The 16,665-nt window shown below is 38.7% G+C and overlaps 1 protein-coding gene across 1 annotated transcript in view; it reads left to right on the plus strand.

The window, feature by feature from the left end:
- The first annotated feature begins 436 nt into the window (after positions 1–436).
- GPBP1L1 (GC-rich promoter binding protein 1 like 1) overlaps positions 437–16,665 on the plus strand; it is a 1,437,510-nt gene continuing 1,421,281 nt past the window's right edge. The window contains exon 1 of the mRNA XM_044070363.1: positions 437–706. Within this exon, the coding sequence (XP_043926298.1) occupies positions 649–706 (58 nt within the window). The 5' untranslated portion in view covers positions 437–648. The remainder of the gene's footprint in view (positions 707–16,665) is intronic.

Below are 16,665 nucleotides of genomic sequence, written 5' to 3' on the forward strand. Positions count from 1 at the left end.
CCATCAGATCCAGCTTCATACAGGCCAATTTCAATACTAAACCATAATTATCACAAGTATCACTCTCTTGATGTGCAGCTGAAAGGTCATAAAATTTGATGACCACTTACTGCAGACATGTACTTGTGAAAAGACTCCTGACTTCCGTCCTCTTGGAAGATGAGGTTAAGTTGAGTTGCACCTTGCTAATTTGGCAACTGTTCTGTTGCTTTAATGAGTAGTTCTGACTTGTAGATTTGCCTCCAAATAGAATTTAATGAGGTGAACGCAAGGACTAATTTCCTCCATTTCAGTTAGCTGTGTAGTTTCTTCAACATTTTTTTGAAGCATGTCCTGGAAGACTTTACCATGAAACACTAAGGGAAAAGATACAGTTCCTTCAGCCAGAAGTGCTGCTTCTGGAGCTTCACTTCTAGTTGCAAAATTCAGAATTGAATTTTTTATCCTTTGCCCCCCACCCCCCTTCTCCCTTCCAAGAAGTCGCATAAGGGTCTTTGGTGGTGCTTGGAGCTGAACTGCAGCACTGAAAGAGTTGAAGAGAAACATTTGTTAATTGAAGTGGACAAGACTGGACCTCAGAGTGTAGACTCTGGATCCAGGCCATGAGGTTTTATGCCTCACTCTAGTAATTGGAGACACTGGACCTAAATGGCGCAGCATGACTTTGTCCCTGCCTGGCTAAGCTTTTCAACGCCACAACCATCTAAGCATTGAAGCCTAGTGCTCCTCATTTGGGTTGTCCCCTCCCTGCTGACGTATTCAGTTGTCTCCTTGAAGCTACAGTACAGGCCTTTTGTGTCGGCACCCAGGAAGCACCTTAACTACCTCTCATCTGCTGGTCCTATTTTCTAAGCAGAAAAGTGATTTTGCTGTATGTCCATTTTTGTTTATACTGTAATTTATAACTACCCTATTGTGAGCAGCACCCACGTGGAACCACCTAAGGTTGCTTACTCTCCCCTACATGCTAGCATTGTAATAGTAACTTTTCTCCCATTCCACTCATTTCTAGCCAGGTGTCATACTCCCTCATGCTCCTGCTTGACTAGAGTCACCTGTGTCTGCTACCCTCAACATCTCTAGGTTGTCCTGCTTTCCTTCATCCTTTTCAATCTCTCCTTTCCCATCTTGCACACTCTTGGCTGCTGTATCTCCTTTTGTTTCTTCCTACTCACACTACGCGACTGAATCCTGACTGTATACTATCTTTCTAACCCCTCTTTCTTTTCCCTCAGCATACTTTTTTTCCTGTATAGTGCTTGTACCTTCATTTTTTAGTATACTTACCTTGTTCCTTCTATGCTTTCCACCTGCATATCTAGCTATCATTTATCTCACTAAGCTCCTATTCCTACTTTCCTATCTACATAGTGTTTCAGCTCCTCTGCTGAACTGATTGGCTACGCTCTCTCTACTCTAACTGTTTCTGCCCCGCTCCGCTCCCCACCCTACCCCCTTATCCCACCCACCCCACGTACCCCTACCCTTATACCTCTCTTGCCACACCCCCTACACAAACACACCTATCCAAACCTCTGACCTAAATTGTTAATCTCCGCCCACTAGTAACTACCATATCTCCCTTTCCCTCTTATCTCCCCTCCCTCCTACACCTAGGCTTATACCCTAGCTCTTTCTTCCACATTTCATTGACTTCTGCTATAGTCATAGCCCAATCTTGGGCCTGGTAGTTCCTTTTATCCCCTCCTCAACATGTCTTCTAAAACTAACAAAACTCCATCCATGGCCTATATAATAAAACAAAATCCAGCTAAGCTATTACCCCTGTTTATTTCTTTTCTAGTACTCACACTACCCTATCTCCTGACCTCTTATGAAATAAAGTATAATTATCACTTTAAAACTTCTTCCAAACAAACTGCCTCAGATTTAATAACCTCAAATTTCACACATTCAAACATTACATCTACCTCTTGCTACCTCTTAGCCAAATATCACAGACTATCCCATATTAAACCCAATAATCTCATGTTAAGGAAACTAAAATATTTACTGTTATTTACCGGTAAACCCCACTTAAAATACTACCCCTCTACCCTGGTAGATGGTGATATACATCCTAACCCAGGACCCTCTATTATTTCCTCTGAAGCCACACCTATCATTTCTAACTTATCCCTTCCATTACCAACCTCTAATGCAAATACCTTACTCATAGGACACCTTAATATCAGAAGTGTTAACAACAAAGTCACCCATCTCCACTCTCTTCTTGAATATTACTCTTTTGACATCCTATGTTTAACTGAAACCTGGTTAAAACCCCTCACTAAAGATACTGAAATCATTCCCCCAGGTTACAACATTCTGAGACTAGACCGCAATACCCGCAAAGGTGGGGGAGTAGCACTCCTATTTAAGTCTGATCTAAATTTATCCTTAGTACCCTATACTCCCCTGGAGAACACCAAGACTGAACTCCTTATATCAAAGCTACAACTGAACCCAAATAAAGCCATCTATATTATCTGTATCTATCTACCTCCTGGAAATAACTCCATAATAATAGAAATATCCTTAGCTGGGCTTCATCCACCTACCCACAAGAAACTGTAATACTTGGAGACTTCAACCTTGATTGGTCCTCAGTTAATACTAATAACCCACTCTCTCATATTAATCTCCATGGCTTTACACAAACAATAAACACCTCCACTAGGATTAATAAACCTAACAACAAAGAAAGTATACTAGATTGGATTCTTGTCAATAAACCACAACTACAATATCAAACCGGCACTTTGCCGGATGACATTAGTGATCACAACTTAATCTATATCATAAGAAAGAAGAATACCACTACTAATGCCCCTACCATCAGAACTTCTCGTAGTAATAAATATTTTGACCCTATCCTATTTAACACTGAACTAAATGCCTGTAACTGGAAACCTCTAGAAACTCTTCCTCTAGAAGAAGCTGTTCAATATTTTAGTACCACATTTTTATCAATCCTAGACAATCATGCACCAAAACAAACTATCAGAGTCAAAACTAAACCTGCCCCCTGGCTATCTAAGGAAACAAGACAAAAAATGTTACTCAGAAACAAATCCTGGATAAAATGGAGAACTAGTAAATCTCCCTCAGATCAACAGACCTTCAGACACCTAAGAAACAGTTCCAAAAAAGCTATTCTTTCTGACAAAAAAAACTACTATAGTAACCTCCAACAAGCGAATCACAATAATCCCCAAAAATTCTGGTCAACCTTGAATAGACTTCTTCACCCCGGACAGACTACCACTCCCTCTCCCTCTGGGTCCGAAAATAATTCTTCCCATGAAACTGCCAATGCTTTCAACTCCTTCTTTACTAATACTATCAATTCACTGGCCTCCAACCTTCCCATTGACAATTCTAGCATCCCTGATCTTGCATCTTCTAATCAACCAACTTTCATAATACAACCCATCTCCACCACCTTCATCCAAAAATGCCTCCAAAAACTTAAACCATGTACCCCTTCTGCTGACCAACTTCCATCTGAATTCCTCCAAAAAGCTGCTAAGGAAATAGCCTATCCCATTTCTATCCTTATCAACAGAACTATTAATGAAGGAACCATACCTGACATCTGGAAAATCTCACACATTATACCCTTACATAAATGAGGAAACTCCAATGAATACTCTAATTACAGGCCTATAGCCCTCCTGTCTCCCCTAGCAAAAATCATGGAAAAATGTGTTCACTACCAGCTAATGAATCACTTAACTAAAAATAACATTCTTACTCCCTGTCAACACGGCTTTAGGCCTTTTCACAGTACTACCACTGCTCTCCTTTCCTTTACTGACTTTATAAACACAAACCGCAACAATAATATTCTATCTTCAATCCTCTTTATCGATCTGTCCAAAGCCTTTGACATGGTCAACCACCCCCTCCTCATAAAAATCCTGGAATCTCTTGCTTTAGAACCAAAGGCTATCCATTGGTTCACTTCCTATCTCACTAACAGAAAACAGGCAGTCCTCTGGGATAACAAACTTTCCTCTCTTCTCCCAATTTCTCTTGGTGCCCCTCAAGGCTCTATTCTTGGACCCCTCCTATTCTCCCTTTTTATAAATGACCTACAAGTAGCTATTCCCCAAGCTACATGTATACAATATGCTGATGACTCCACTCTTATTTGCGCAGCTAAAACCATACCAGAGCTTCAAACTATCACTCAAAATGTATTCCACACAGTAGAAGCATGGTTCTTAAAACGCTGCCTACTTTTAAATGCTAAAAAAACAAAACTCCTCCTCTTTAAACCTACTACTAGGTCCCCCACATTAGACTTCTCCATCTTATCTATTAATGGCACCCTCATATCAGCCGACTCTACTACCAAACTGCTAGGTGTCATGATTGATAACAACCTTACCTATGATTGTCACATTAATAATACCATTAAAACTGTAAACAAAAAATTGGGCTCCCTCTACAGAATTAAAACATTCTTAACCCCCACAGCCAAAGTTACTCTTGCCCACTCTCACCTTATTTCAACTCTTCTCTATGCCTCACCAATTTACACTAACCTGAAGAAAAACAATCTCTCTAAACTGACTAACACATTTAATAGTATTGCCAGATTTGCAACTGGCAATCCTTTCAGAACTCACCACTGTCTGAACCTTCAGAAACTTCACTGGCTAGAATTAGAAAATATGCTGCTTCTTTCCCAACTTTCCTTTGTCCAAAGAGCCTTCTATCAACCTAACAACACACCTGCACTTTCCAAACTTCTTACCCCTTACTCTAACCTGAATTCACTTCGCTCCTCTAGCAAACTCCTAGTAACTTTAACTAAATCCAACAACCTTGCTGGTGACTCCCTTTTCTCTAACGCCATTGGAAAACACTGGAATCAACTTCCTATTGAACTTACTTCAATCCCTACCCCTGCTTTGTTCAAACAAAACTTAGAATGTATCTTAAAAATCACTGGATATGTCCATGCTTTAACCCCGACTAAAACTCTAACTCCCACTAATTTCCTCTACTTATCCCTCTCACTCTCCATTTACCTTCTTTCTATGTGCATGCATTACTACCATTACTTTATATGAGTTACCTCTCTAATATTCCTTCTCCTCCTTCAGGTTCATTTCGAACTACTGAAATCTAATTCTACTTCTCAGTATAATGCAGTAATACTGTAACCAAGTAAAATATCTAAACTAATTCACCTGCTAAGTCTCATATTGTACTCTTGTGTATATACATTCTGGAAGAAATTTAAAGCAAATGTTTTCTTTTTATTGCATAATTCTGTATATTTTTTTCTTTAACTTGTTAAGTAGTAGTTAGCGGAGCTTTTCTCCTCGGGCCTCCACTGAAAATGGACATGTATCCAGTTGGACTAGCCCGGTTAACAAATGTAAAATAAATAAATAAATAAATAAATTATAAAGTGTTTATGTCTTTAATGGTTAAAAGAAGGGCAAAGTGTTGCCAAAATTGATAGATATGGATTAATGTGGTTTTGTGGAGGAGAGGCAAACATTTGATAACATTAACAGAACATTGATGATCCAGAGAGAAGCAGAATGTAAGAAAATACCACTGTTGTTGTTGGGTCTTGATGCAAAGAAAGCATTTGACAGAGTAAGCTGGGATTTTATGAGCAGGGCATTGGAAGCATTTGCATTCCTATGATAAAATTATAAGGTTAATTAGGAGGATATATGAGGGATTGGATGTGAAAATTAAAGTGGGTGGGTTCGTCTCTCTTAATTTCTGCTTGGGCAGAGGAACCAGGCAGGGATGTCATCTTTCACTTTTGTTATTTGCATTATATTTGGAACCATTGGCAAAGAATATATGGGACTCAGAAAGTCAAGGATATAATTGGTATGGTAGTCAAGAAAAGCTAGCACTATTTGCAAATGATATTTTTTATAACTGATAAAAATCTGTGGTGGTGGTGCTGCGGTAGCATTGTCGCCTCACAGTAAGACGTTGTCCTGTTCGATTTTCAGCTAGAGCGTCTTCTGTGTGGAGACATGCATTAATGGGCGTACCTTCGCTGAAGGTTGTGCATCAGGGCTGGCAACTTGGCACATAAAAATCTGCTGCCAATCATTAGCGGACCGGAGTTCCGCTGTGGCGACCCCTAACTGAGAAAAGCCGAAAGACACAACAACAACATTTTTTATAACTGATAAAACCAGAAAAAGATATTACGATGTTGAAAAACACTTTGAGACAGTTTCAGAACTTTTCTGGATACAAAATTAATGAAGCTAAAACAAAGGCAATAGTGGTAAATTATATACCCACACACAAACTTGGTTCAGCAATATCCATATGTATGGGGACATAATAACATGGAGTATTAAGGAGTATGGATTAAAAATGATTCCAGTGTTGTAGTTAAGGATATGTGGAAAGAGACTAAACAAAAGATAATACAAAAACTGAGAAACTGGAAGCTCTGTTATATGGCTATGGATGATAAGATACAAGCAGTTAAAATGTTTTAGTCCCTTTAGTCTTATACACCAGTCAGGCATATTTTTATCAACCAGAGGAGAAGTTATGGACAGCAATCAATAAGGAGCTGAAGGATTTTGCCTGGGAGAGGAAGATGGCAGGAGACAAGTGGGATAACCTGATTCTTCCAATAGAACAAGGAAGACTGTAATTACCCGATTTGAAGGGTTATTTCAGAGCTACACAGTTAAGACTCCAATGCATAGGTCAAGCAGAAATCTATAATTCAAAGTGGAAAGGGCCGATGAAACAGAAGGGAAGCTCAAGAAACAAGGATAGACTGTGATTTTGGATTCAGACTTGTAAGGAGAGTAACAATAATCATACAGAATATTGTATTAATAAAGTAGCAGAATGCATTCTAAGAACTAAGCCAGCACAGGAATGGAGAAAGGAGATTCTGACAATAGGGGTGACTGCAATTAGGAATACAGACAATAGGTAAGAGGGGACTGGAATCTATTGGAAAAAAATGAGAAATGAACCAAGGTATTTGGGAGCAAATAACTAGAGAGGGGAAAGATAATAGAATGGGAAGATGCTAAAAATGTATTTGGACTGCAGGTTACAGATTGGCTTCCCTACCATGGAGTGATAGAGTATAAGCATGGAGAAAGAAATAGGGGGATCCTAAGTGAAAGACCAGCACTGGCAGAGTTTTTAGTAGAATCTAGAATGGAAGCTGCTGTTAAAAAAGGAATAATTAGTAGAGCATACAAAATATTGTATGATAACTGCAAGAATCAGTTAGAGGAGGTTAGAAAAGACTGAAAAGAGACACTGGATACTGGATAAGCAATTCACAAAGAAACAATGGGGCATATAGGTTTGTCTCCCAAATATGCAACAAAATCTAGAACATTTAGGATTTTTGCTTGAAAATGTTTGCATAGATATTTTTATACCCCCAAGTAGACTCCACAGAATTTTTCCTTGGGTAGACAGCAAATGTTGGAGGTGTGACTGGAAATAACGAAATAATTGGCAACATTTTTTTCTGGGAGTGTAATGAGTTGGCAGACTTTAAATATTCCCTGCAGACTAGTCTACCAGAGATACTGGGTGAGCAAATTGGTATAACTAAGGAAATATTTTTTAGACCTGTGATGCATAATCGGGGATGGGAGAAAGAGGTACAGGATGCATGGACCCAGAATTAGAATTGCCTAGACATAGTAAGGCCTTGTTGAATCTAATTATGGTGGCTGCCAAAAAAATCAGTTACTAGAAATTAGAAAACAAAGTCTTAACCGACTGTACTAAATGTAGTGAATATAGTAAGAGAGATAAAACAATTGAAATTGGGACCTTTAAGAAAGGGTTGGAGCAACTTACATAGGAATAAATGGGTATTGTGGGAACAATACATGCAGGGGATGAATGAATTTTAAAAGAAGGCAGGATTTGAATGAACTATGCACTGTTTGACTGACAATGTTTAGGTAGATTATAAGTGATGTATAATGTTTGCAACTGGGATTGTGTCTGTATGGTTTGTGATGCAAAATGCATGCAACTGGGATTGTGTTGATATGGTTTGTATTCATTTATATAAATGTATGATTTCCTTTGTCAGAAGTGATAATTTATCAACGATGTTTCTTGTTTAAAAAAAACTTTCCTTAGATTTGGAATAAGTTTGTCAAGTTGTTGACTATCATGAAAAATATATTATAAATTTCTGGAACTTGTACAGTATTCTGCAAACACTGATTGTGAGTAATTCAAAGCACATGTAAAGCAAGCATTCGAGTTTGATAACACCTGGAATCCTCTGCAGGTAGAAATAGTACATCGGTGAAGAAACAAAGTTTTGCTGTGTGGAAAAGAAGATAGGGACTTTAAGTTCATTACCACATGATACTGATAATATAAAAAAAATTTCAGGTGTCTAAAGTTGCACTACAAACTGCCCTACCATAATTTTAGTCTTAACAGCTTCAGTGATTAGACTTATTTGCATATGTCCAATTAAAAGGGCATAAGTACCTTTTGGAAGAAATAGATGATTCCTTTTTATGAATAAAATCATACATTCTTAAAAATTTATGTATGAGTCAACAGAGCAGTACAGATGTTAGAAGTACCATGTCAATGGACTCTGTCCTCAGGTTTGCTTCCGATCTGGGGTGCCTTCTGCATCCCACTTGTCCATTTGGGTTTTCTCTATGATCTTTGGTTTCTTCCCACATTCCAAACATATACTGATAGGTGAACTGGTGATTAATCACTTATAACTGCGTGTATGCATAGTGGATGTGTATACTTGAGTGTTTCTGTTCTGCAGTTGACAAGGATCCAAAAAAAGGATTTTGTCCCTTACAGCCATTGCTATTCAGGGTAGACTTTATCACTCCAGATATCAAGAAGTGGATAAAGTGTGTAGTGGACAATGACTGAATGAATGAATAAATATAGTGACTGAAGAAGGCCCATGGTCCATCCAGTCTACCCAAGCACAGCAGTCAGCTCCTTTGCAGCTGCCTTTGCCTGTTTGAGATTTGTATGTTTTTTATCATTCATCCTTGGCATCCTTTAATCTCTCTTTTAATGTAAACTTAGCCACAACTTTGACAACATGTTAAGTGGCCTGCCACCCTCTCTGTAAAATAAGATTTCCCTAAGACAGCATGGATTTATTCTGTCTTCTGGCTACTTCCCAATTGAGCTCTCTCCACACTCTTCTGTCTGTCCTTGTCATGCCTGCCTCTAACTAAATTACAAAAAGCAATGCTTCATATTATATCCTCTTCTTTTATCTTCAGAGTGTATGAAAGGCATGCTAAGTCTACTTTCATGCCCTCGGGCTGTGATTCATAGGCAGTTTACAATATTAAGCAGCAAGCCATATGTGAGTGAGACCTATACTAATAAGGTCCTGTAGCATGTGAGCGCACTGTTCGAAAAGGAAAATTGCTCAGTATAGCACTTCACAGATATCCATACAATGCAATGTTCATGCAAAGAAGTGCAGAAAATGCTAAAGCTCACCTAACAATTTAGCAGCCCATACCTTACACGTTATAGTCTGAGAGAATCTGCCCAAGGAAAAGAGGAGCAACTGCACCCTGCTCAGACTGCCTGTCCAGGTAATTAGTGTAGTGAAATGTAGGTGAATGATAGGCCGCATGAGAATATGTCTGTGTGCATGTGTGGGTGTGCATGTGTGGGTGTGCATGTGTGGGTGTGCATGTGAGAGTGTGCATGTGAACACATGTACAGGAGGTGAGGAGATGGAATATAAATGGGTAATTTGAAAGTATGTGTATGGATACATATAGCGACTAGGTGTATGTGTGCCTGTAAGTACTGGATGATAGCTGCCTGATGTGATCTCTAAGTGTTATGGATGAAATTCTAGATGCAGAGTGTGCTGGAATGGATGTGTTCATGTCTGTGTACATACATATGTATCTGTGTGCATTTATGTAGGGGGTGTAGTCTCTTTTATTGGATAGAGGAAGCTGAGTAGAGCAGAGGCATGAATAATAGCATCCCTGTTCTGCTTAAGCTCCCTTGTCTGGTAGCCATTGAGATGAGTAAAGTATGAAGCCTGCACATATACATTGGCTATAAAACATTTACACACCCATTATAATGCCAGGTTTTTGTGATATAAAAAAATGAGTCCGCAATAAATCATTTTAAACCTTTTCCCACATTTAATGTGACATATAACCTGTACAATTCAATTGAAAAACAAATATGTTAGGGGGAAAATATAATAAATAAAAAATGTACAATAAGCTGGTTGCATAAGTGTGCACACCCTTAAACTAATACTTTGTTGAAGCCCCTTTTCATTTAATTACAACATTCAGTCTTTTTGGGTACACACCTGTCATAAATTAAAGAGACTCTGATTAACCCCAAATAAAGTTCAGCTGTCCTGGTAGGATTTCCTGACGTTTACTCAGGTGCCTGCTGGAGCAAAAGTCATGGTTCACAGAGAGTTTACAAAGCATCAAAGGGATCTCATTGTTGAAAGGTATTAGTCAGGAGAAGGGTACAAAAAATTTCCACAGCATTGGATATACCATGGAACACAGTGAAGACAGTCATCAAAAAGTGAAGAAAATGTGGGACAACAGTGACATTGCAAAGAACTGGAGGTCCCTCCAAAATTTATGAAAAGACAAGATGAAAACTGGCCAGAGAGGCTGCCAAGAAACCTACAGTAAAACTGAAGGAGCTGCAGGAATTTCTGGCAAGTACTAGTTGTTTACTACACGTGACAACAATCTCCCATATTCTCCGTATGTCTGGGCAATGGGGTACGGTTGCAAGACGGAAGTCTTTTCTTGCACAGAAAATCACCCAGGCCCAGCTAAAATTTGCAAAACAATACATCAAGTCTCCCAAAAGCATGTCTGATGAGACCAAGATTGAACTTTCTGGCCACAATTCCAAAAGGTACGTTTGGCGCAAAAACAACACTTCACATCACCAAAAGAACACCATACCCACAGTGAAGCATGGTGGTGGCAGTATCATGCTTTGGGTTTGCTTTTCTTTAGCTGGAAGTGGGGCTTTAGTCAAGGTGGGGGGAATTATGAACAGTTCCAAATACCTGTCACTTTTGGCCCAAAACCTTCAGGCATTTACTAAAAAGCTGAAGATCAGGAGGAATTTCACCTTTCAACACAAAAATGACTTCAAGCATACATCTAAACCAACAAAAGAATGGCTTCACCAGAAGAAAATTAAAGTGTTGGAATGGCCCAGCCACAGCCCAGACCTAAATCCAATAGAAAATCTCTGGGGTGACCTGAAGAGGGCTGTGCACAAGAGATCCCTTCAGAATCTGACAGATTTGGAGCACTTTTGCAAGGAAGAGTGGGCAAAGATTGCCAAGTCAAGATGTGCCATACTGATAGACTCCTACCCAAGAAGACTGAATTCTGTAATTAAATCAAAAGGTGCTTCAACAAAGTATTAGTTTAAGGGTGTGCACACTTATGCAACCAGCTTATTATACATTTTTTATTTTTTATATTTTTCCCCTAACAGATTTGTTTGTTTTTCAATTGAATTGTACAGGTTATAGGTCACATTAAAGGTGTGAAAAGTTTTGAAATGATTTATTGTGGTCTTATTTTTTTATATATCACAAAAACCTGGCATTTTAACAGGGGTGTGTAAACTTTTATATCCACTGTATGCGTGTGGGGGGAATAGAGGTGTTTCCAACCTGTGTGTAATCAGCAAGGCACCACTTCGACTTACTAGTGCACAGATGTTTCATCTACTCAGTTGAGTGACTCATAATCATAAAAATGTTGTTTTAATGTGACCCAGAGATATACAATTTCTATATGTGTATGAATGTTATTAAACTAGAGATGATCAAATCAGTCCGAGAAAGGAATGCTTTGCTTGTATGAACTATAACTATGAGTTCCAGCCTTGGTCCCACTGTTCTTCATGCTGAATTTCCCTTTCTGTGCATTTCCACTAAAAGTGAATGTGCCACTTATCGGTGCCTTGTACAGTGACAGAGTGCATCTAAGTCCACTCAACCAGGTATGTATCCGAGCATTCTACTAGCCCCTTGCCACTCCCCACTTATATAGCATGCTTGTGGTCCACAGATTGTTGCCCAAATGCCCATTCTTTCCTTCCCTATGATCACCCATCTTACTATATTTTCACAGGCTCGCTCACTTTGCCCATCTATCATTTCTTTCTGAATTTAAAAAGTTATTGCCACATATCTCTTCATTATGCACATCACACCAGGTACCATTATTGACTGTGACTTTTGAGGCAAATGGGTCTCCATCTGCAGCATGATATCTACCATACACATGTTTGGTAGGATTAGTTCCAGCACTGGGCACTGTTGTGCTTCATTCCTTCATGGCTCTTCTTGAAACTATTCCTTGGTAACTCACACCCACTGCTTCTTCAACTTACTCTATCCTCTTGACATTATGCATTACAGGAGGTTGCTGGGGAAAGTAAAGGACTGACAAAAGACTCATTTTTTTGTTTGCGTATATATTTATTTTGGGTACCCTTGACTCAAGGGTCAGTTTCATTTTCAGATAAGATCTTGTCATACAACAAAAAAGAGCAACTTATGTACAAGTTAAACAGGAATAAAGAAGAAAAATCATTAGTATAGCCCCATTCCTTTACTTAGCTGGTGAAGTGGGCAGGCAGATGCTTTAAGATGGAACTGCAATGTCTCTGTGCTGTCATCCTTTGGCAAGAAAAGCAGGTTAAGAAACTCCAGGAGATTATCCCTCTAAATCCTTTCCATAATATTCCCTAGGATGGAAGTGTGATGAAAACATCTATAGATATTTCTTCCATTCAAAGAGCCTCTGTTTGTGGGGCACTCTATCATGATAAGCCTTCATTCCTCAAGTTTCTGTAATGTGATTGTGCCTTTAACTAGCATCTTTTAGCACTACAGTCATCTCTTTAAGCACCTGGAAAGGTAGCTCACTCAGACAAATCACCTTATACTGCCTCAATTTTCTTCTTTGCTTTCTCCCTAGTCACTTTTCTATCTGTCCATTTGTTCCAGCTAAGTCACTTTGGGCTTCACGCATTAGAAATACGAAGATGAAGAATTGATTCAACGTCTGCCTAATACATAGCATGCTGTAAATTCTTCTGCCCATCTTCCCTGTTACCAAGTGAGATGCTAGTGTTCTAAAATAATTTTGAACTTTTTATTTTGCCTATTTCCTTAGCCATCACTTTCTATAGATGCCTTAGACGAGAACACTGAATCTTTTTCTTTCTACTCACCTCCTTGTAGGCCCTCCTGGATGGCGCAGTGGTGCAATGATTAGCATTGTCGCCTCACAGAAAAATGTTCTCCAGTTTGATTCTCGGCTGGAGTGTCGTCTGTGCGGAGTCTGCATGTCTTCCCTGTGTTCGCTTGGGTTTCCTCTGGGTGCTCCGGTTACCTCTCACATTCTGAAGACATGTTTCTGGAGTGTTTCTCCCCAGGCTTCTGCTGAAAATGGGGTCTGTCCCAGTCAGACTTTCCAGTAAACAAATGTTAAAATAAAAATCCTTCCTTTATGTACTCTCCTCTATTCATTTGTCGACCCTATCTAAATTTGATTTATAGGTAGGCTGTCATCTCTTTGTATATTTCCTTTCTACAGTGATCTGGGATTTTGTTTACTTCCTGTCTTCTTTTTTATAAACATCAGTGGCTCTTCCATTCTCTTCAGCTCCTACCATTTATTAATTTTATTTCTCATTGAGTCCTACAGTGGTCCACCATTTTGTATTTCAAGACCCATGTCTCTGCATCAGCTGCCAGTAACACTTCATGGATTCTGAACCAAACTTTTGTTTGATTACTATTGTTGAGTGGATCTCAGACCTGCAGCATTAATGAGGTCTGGGTCAGTTATATTCCATTCCCCTCACTGAATCCTTATTTTCTGCTTCAGTCCAACTTCTAGCAAGTATACCCCACTCATTATCTGTTCAAACATATGCTTCTGTTATTTCCGCAGTACTATCCCTCTCTTTATAGATAAATATGCAGTCAACGCATTCTTTAACTTTTAGCACCCAGGCTTCTGGAACACTTACCTTCTACTCATTACTCTATCTCTCATCTTATGCATTGTGCTTTTTCTTAGTATCCCTTGCTGTCCCTTGTACTCCATCTTGACCATTAGATGTAATACTTATTTTTCCAATCCATTTAAAAGTGATTATTATTGGAATATATTTCCAGTCCAGCTTTTATGTTCTCATTCTTATCTACACCTCAGTGAAATCTTCAAAGTAATACTTTAGATCTTGTTCAATAAAGGTGTACTTACTTACCATCCCACATTCCTATGTATTGCACAAATCTCTCAACTTTCATTAAATGGGCTAATATTTTTGCTTCTGTACTCTCCCTGTACAGACTGAGTCAGTCAGCTCCAGTGTTTTCTGCTTCCTCATTTTAATGTGTGGACCCAGATGCACAGTCATGCTAAGTATATCCTCTCATTTTCTAACAACTTGATTTCCTGCTGTCAGACATGGTGTACATTCCTCCCAAGTTGTGTTATTTGATCCACCATCCCTCCTCAACCATTTTTTTTTTACTTGATTGATCTGTGTTTCGTAGGGCTTCTGCCCAAGAAAACAGAGCATGTGGGGGGCAGGTTTCTGTAATAAAAAATTCATTTATGACCAGCAGAACAGCTGCAAGTATATTTAAACTTGCAGCTGCAGCCCATCAGGAGCAGAGCGATTGTGACATGATGACACGTGTGCACATCTTTGTGTGTTAGGTGTGTTAGCTGGATAGTGTGGAGGACTTCTATCCTACCACGCCACTGAGTAGGTTTATTTTGTTACATGTACTTATTACAGTTTTAACATTACCCAATAGGACAATGCAACTGTTTGGATAAATCTTGTTTTTAATAAAGGAATAAAATTAATATTTTAATCAATCAATTGATTTTTACTGAACTTTAGCTTTTGAGTTATTTGCTGATCCTACTTATATTACTTGTGAGTAGACTGCGGTGGTGGTGCTGTGGTAGCATTGTCATCTCATAGCAAGACGTTGTCCCGTTCGATTCTCAGTTAGAGCATCTTCTGTGTGGAGGCATACGTGAATGGGGCGTGCCTTCGTTGAAGTTTGTGCGTCAGGGCTGGTAACCCGGTACGTAAAAATCCACTACCAATCATTAACGGACCGGAGTTCCGCTGTGGCGACCCCTAACCGGGAAAAAGCCAAAAGACACAAACAAACAGACATTTTAAACACATTTTATTTATTTTAACTTAATATTGACTTGTGCATCTTTTGACATATAGTAGACATATTAAGTGTGCATGCTTTAAATGATTTACTGTCTCAAGAATATGTAAGCTCTTGTGGTACTTTCAAAAACTATTTTAAACCAGGAAGTGCTAACTATGGGGAGGATTGTAGGTTATTGTTTAAAAGCTTTATGGAGGGTTTTAAGGATCACATCTGACAGGACTTCTGATAGTTGTTCTTGCCAGCATAAAAAAGCTGTATAAAGTGGTAGATGAAACTAGTCTACAGAAGGAGCATCATGCTAGTCAGGGGGAAGTAGACACAGATTCCACTACAGGTAATAATGATAATTATAACATAAATGGGACTCCTAAAATTGGTTCATATACTTCCAGTAAGACCCGCAACAGTAGGTATCTAGTGACAATTAAGCACAGAAAAACAAAATAGTATGCGTAGAAGGTTGAATAATTTAAGCATATTAAGTTCTAACTCAATCAATAATAAAATGAAAAGGAATAGCACGTAGACAAAATATAGGAAAATGTTACATAAAGTTAGAGTTGGCAAGCAAGAGTTTTATTGATTTGCTCCATTCTTGTGAAAATATCAATACCTCGCTGGATACAGGGAACATCCCTACTCATCTATATATTTACCAAGAAGGGATTAGCATAAAGGAATATGAAAAGAAAACAAAGTGGTATAACAAAGACTTCCATAAATGAAGACATCTGTATGAAGAACTCATACAGACTGGAGTAGATTAGAAGGTAGTTGTAGATGATCAAAATGTTAGTTTCTTAGAATAAATCCTAGGTGCTACTGGCAATGATACTAAAATCACATACTCCACTAAATAAAAGTTGGTTAATGGTAATAAAGAAAACAAGAAAGGGACTTTAGGAACAAAGTAGAAAAAAAATAAGATTAAAACAAAGAAAGAAAATCATAAAAATAAATGTATTAATGAAGTTAATATAACCAATAACTAGATATCAGTAACTGTGCCATAGAACTAGAAGGGAATATGGGTATTTTCCTCCTGGGGGACTCACACCTGCTACAGTCTTTCCTCCAGTAGAACAAGGAAGTTTGTGATTACCTGATTTGAAGGGGTATCTCAGAGCTACACAGTTAAGGGTCTTATACATAACAGCATAAGCAGAAACCTATAATTCAAAGTGGAAAGGGATAATGATGAAACAGGAAGCTCAAGAGACAAGGAGAGGCTGGGCTTTTGGATGCAGATCCTTAAGGAAAATAATAACTATGCAAAATATTATCTTCACTAAGTAGCAGAAAGTATTCTAAGAACTAAGCTAACTTGGGAATGGAGAAAGGAGATTCTGCCAATAGGGCTGACTGCAATAAGGGATACAGACAATAGGCAAGAAGGTGGCTGGAAA

The sequence above is a fragment of the Protopterus annectens genome, chromosome 4.part1 (genome assembly GCF_019279795.1).
Source record: "Protopterus annectens isolate FY-2018-M chromosome 4.part1, PAN1.0, whole genome shotgun sequence".
NCBI lineage: Eukaryota > Metazoa > Chordata > Ceratodontiformes > Protopteridae > Protopterus > Protopterus annectens.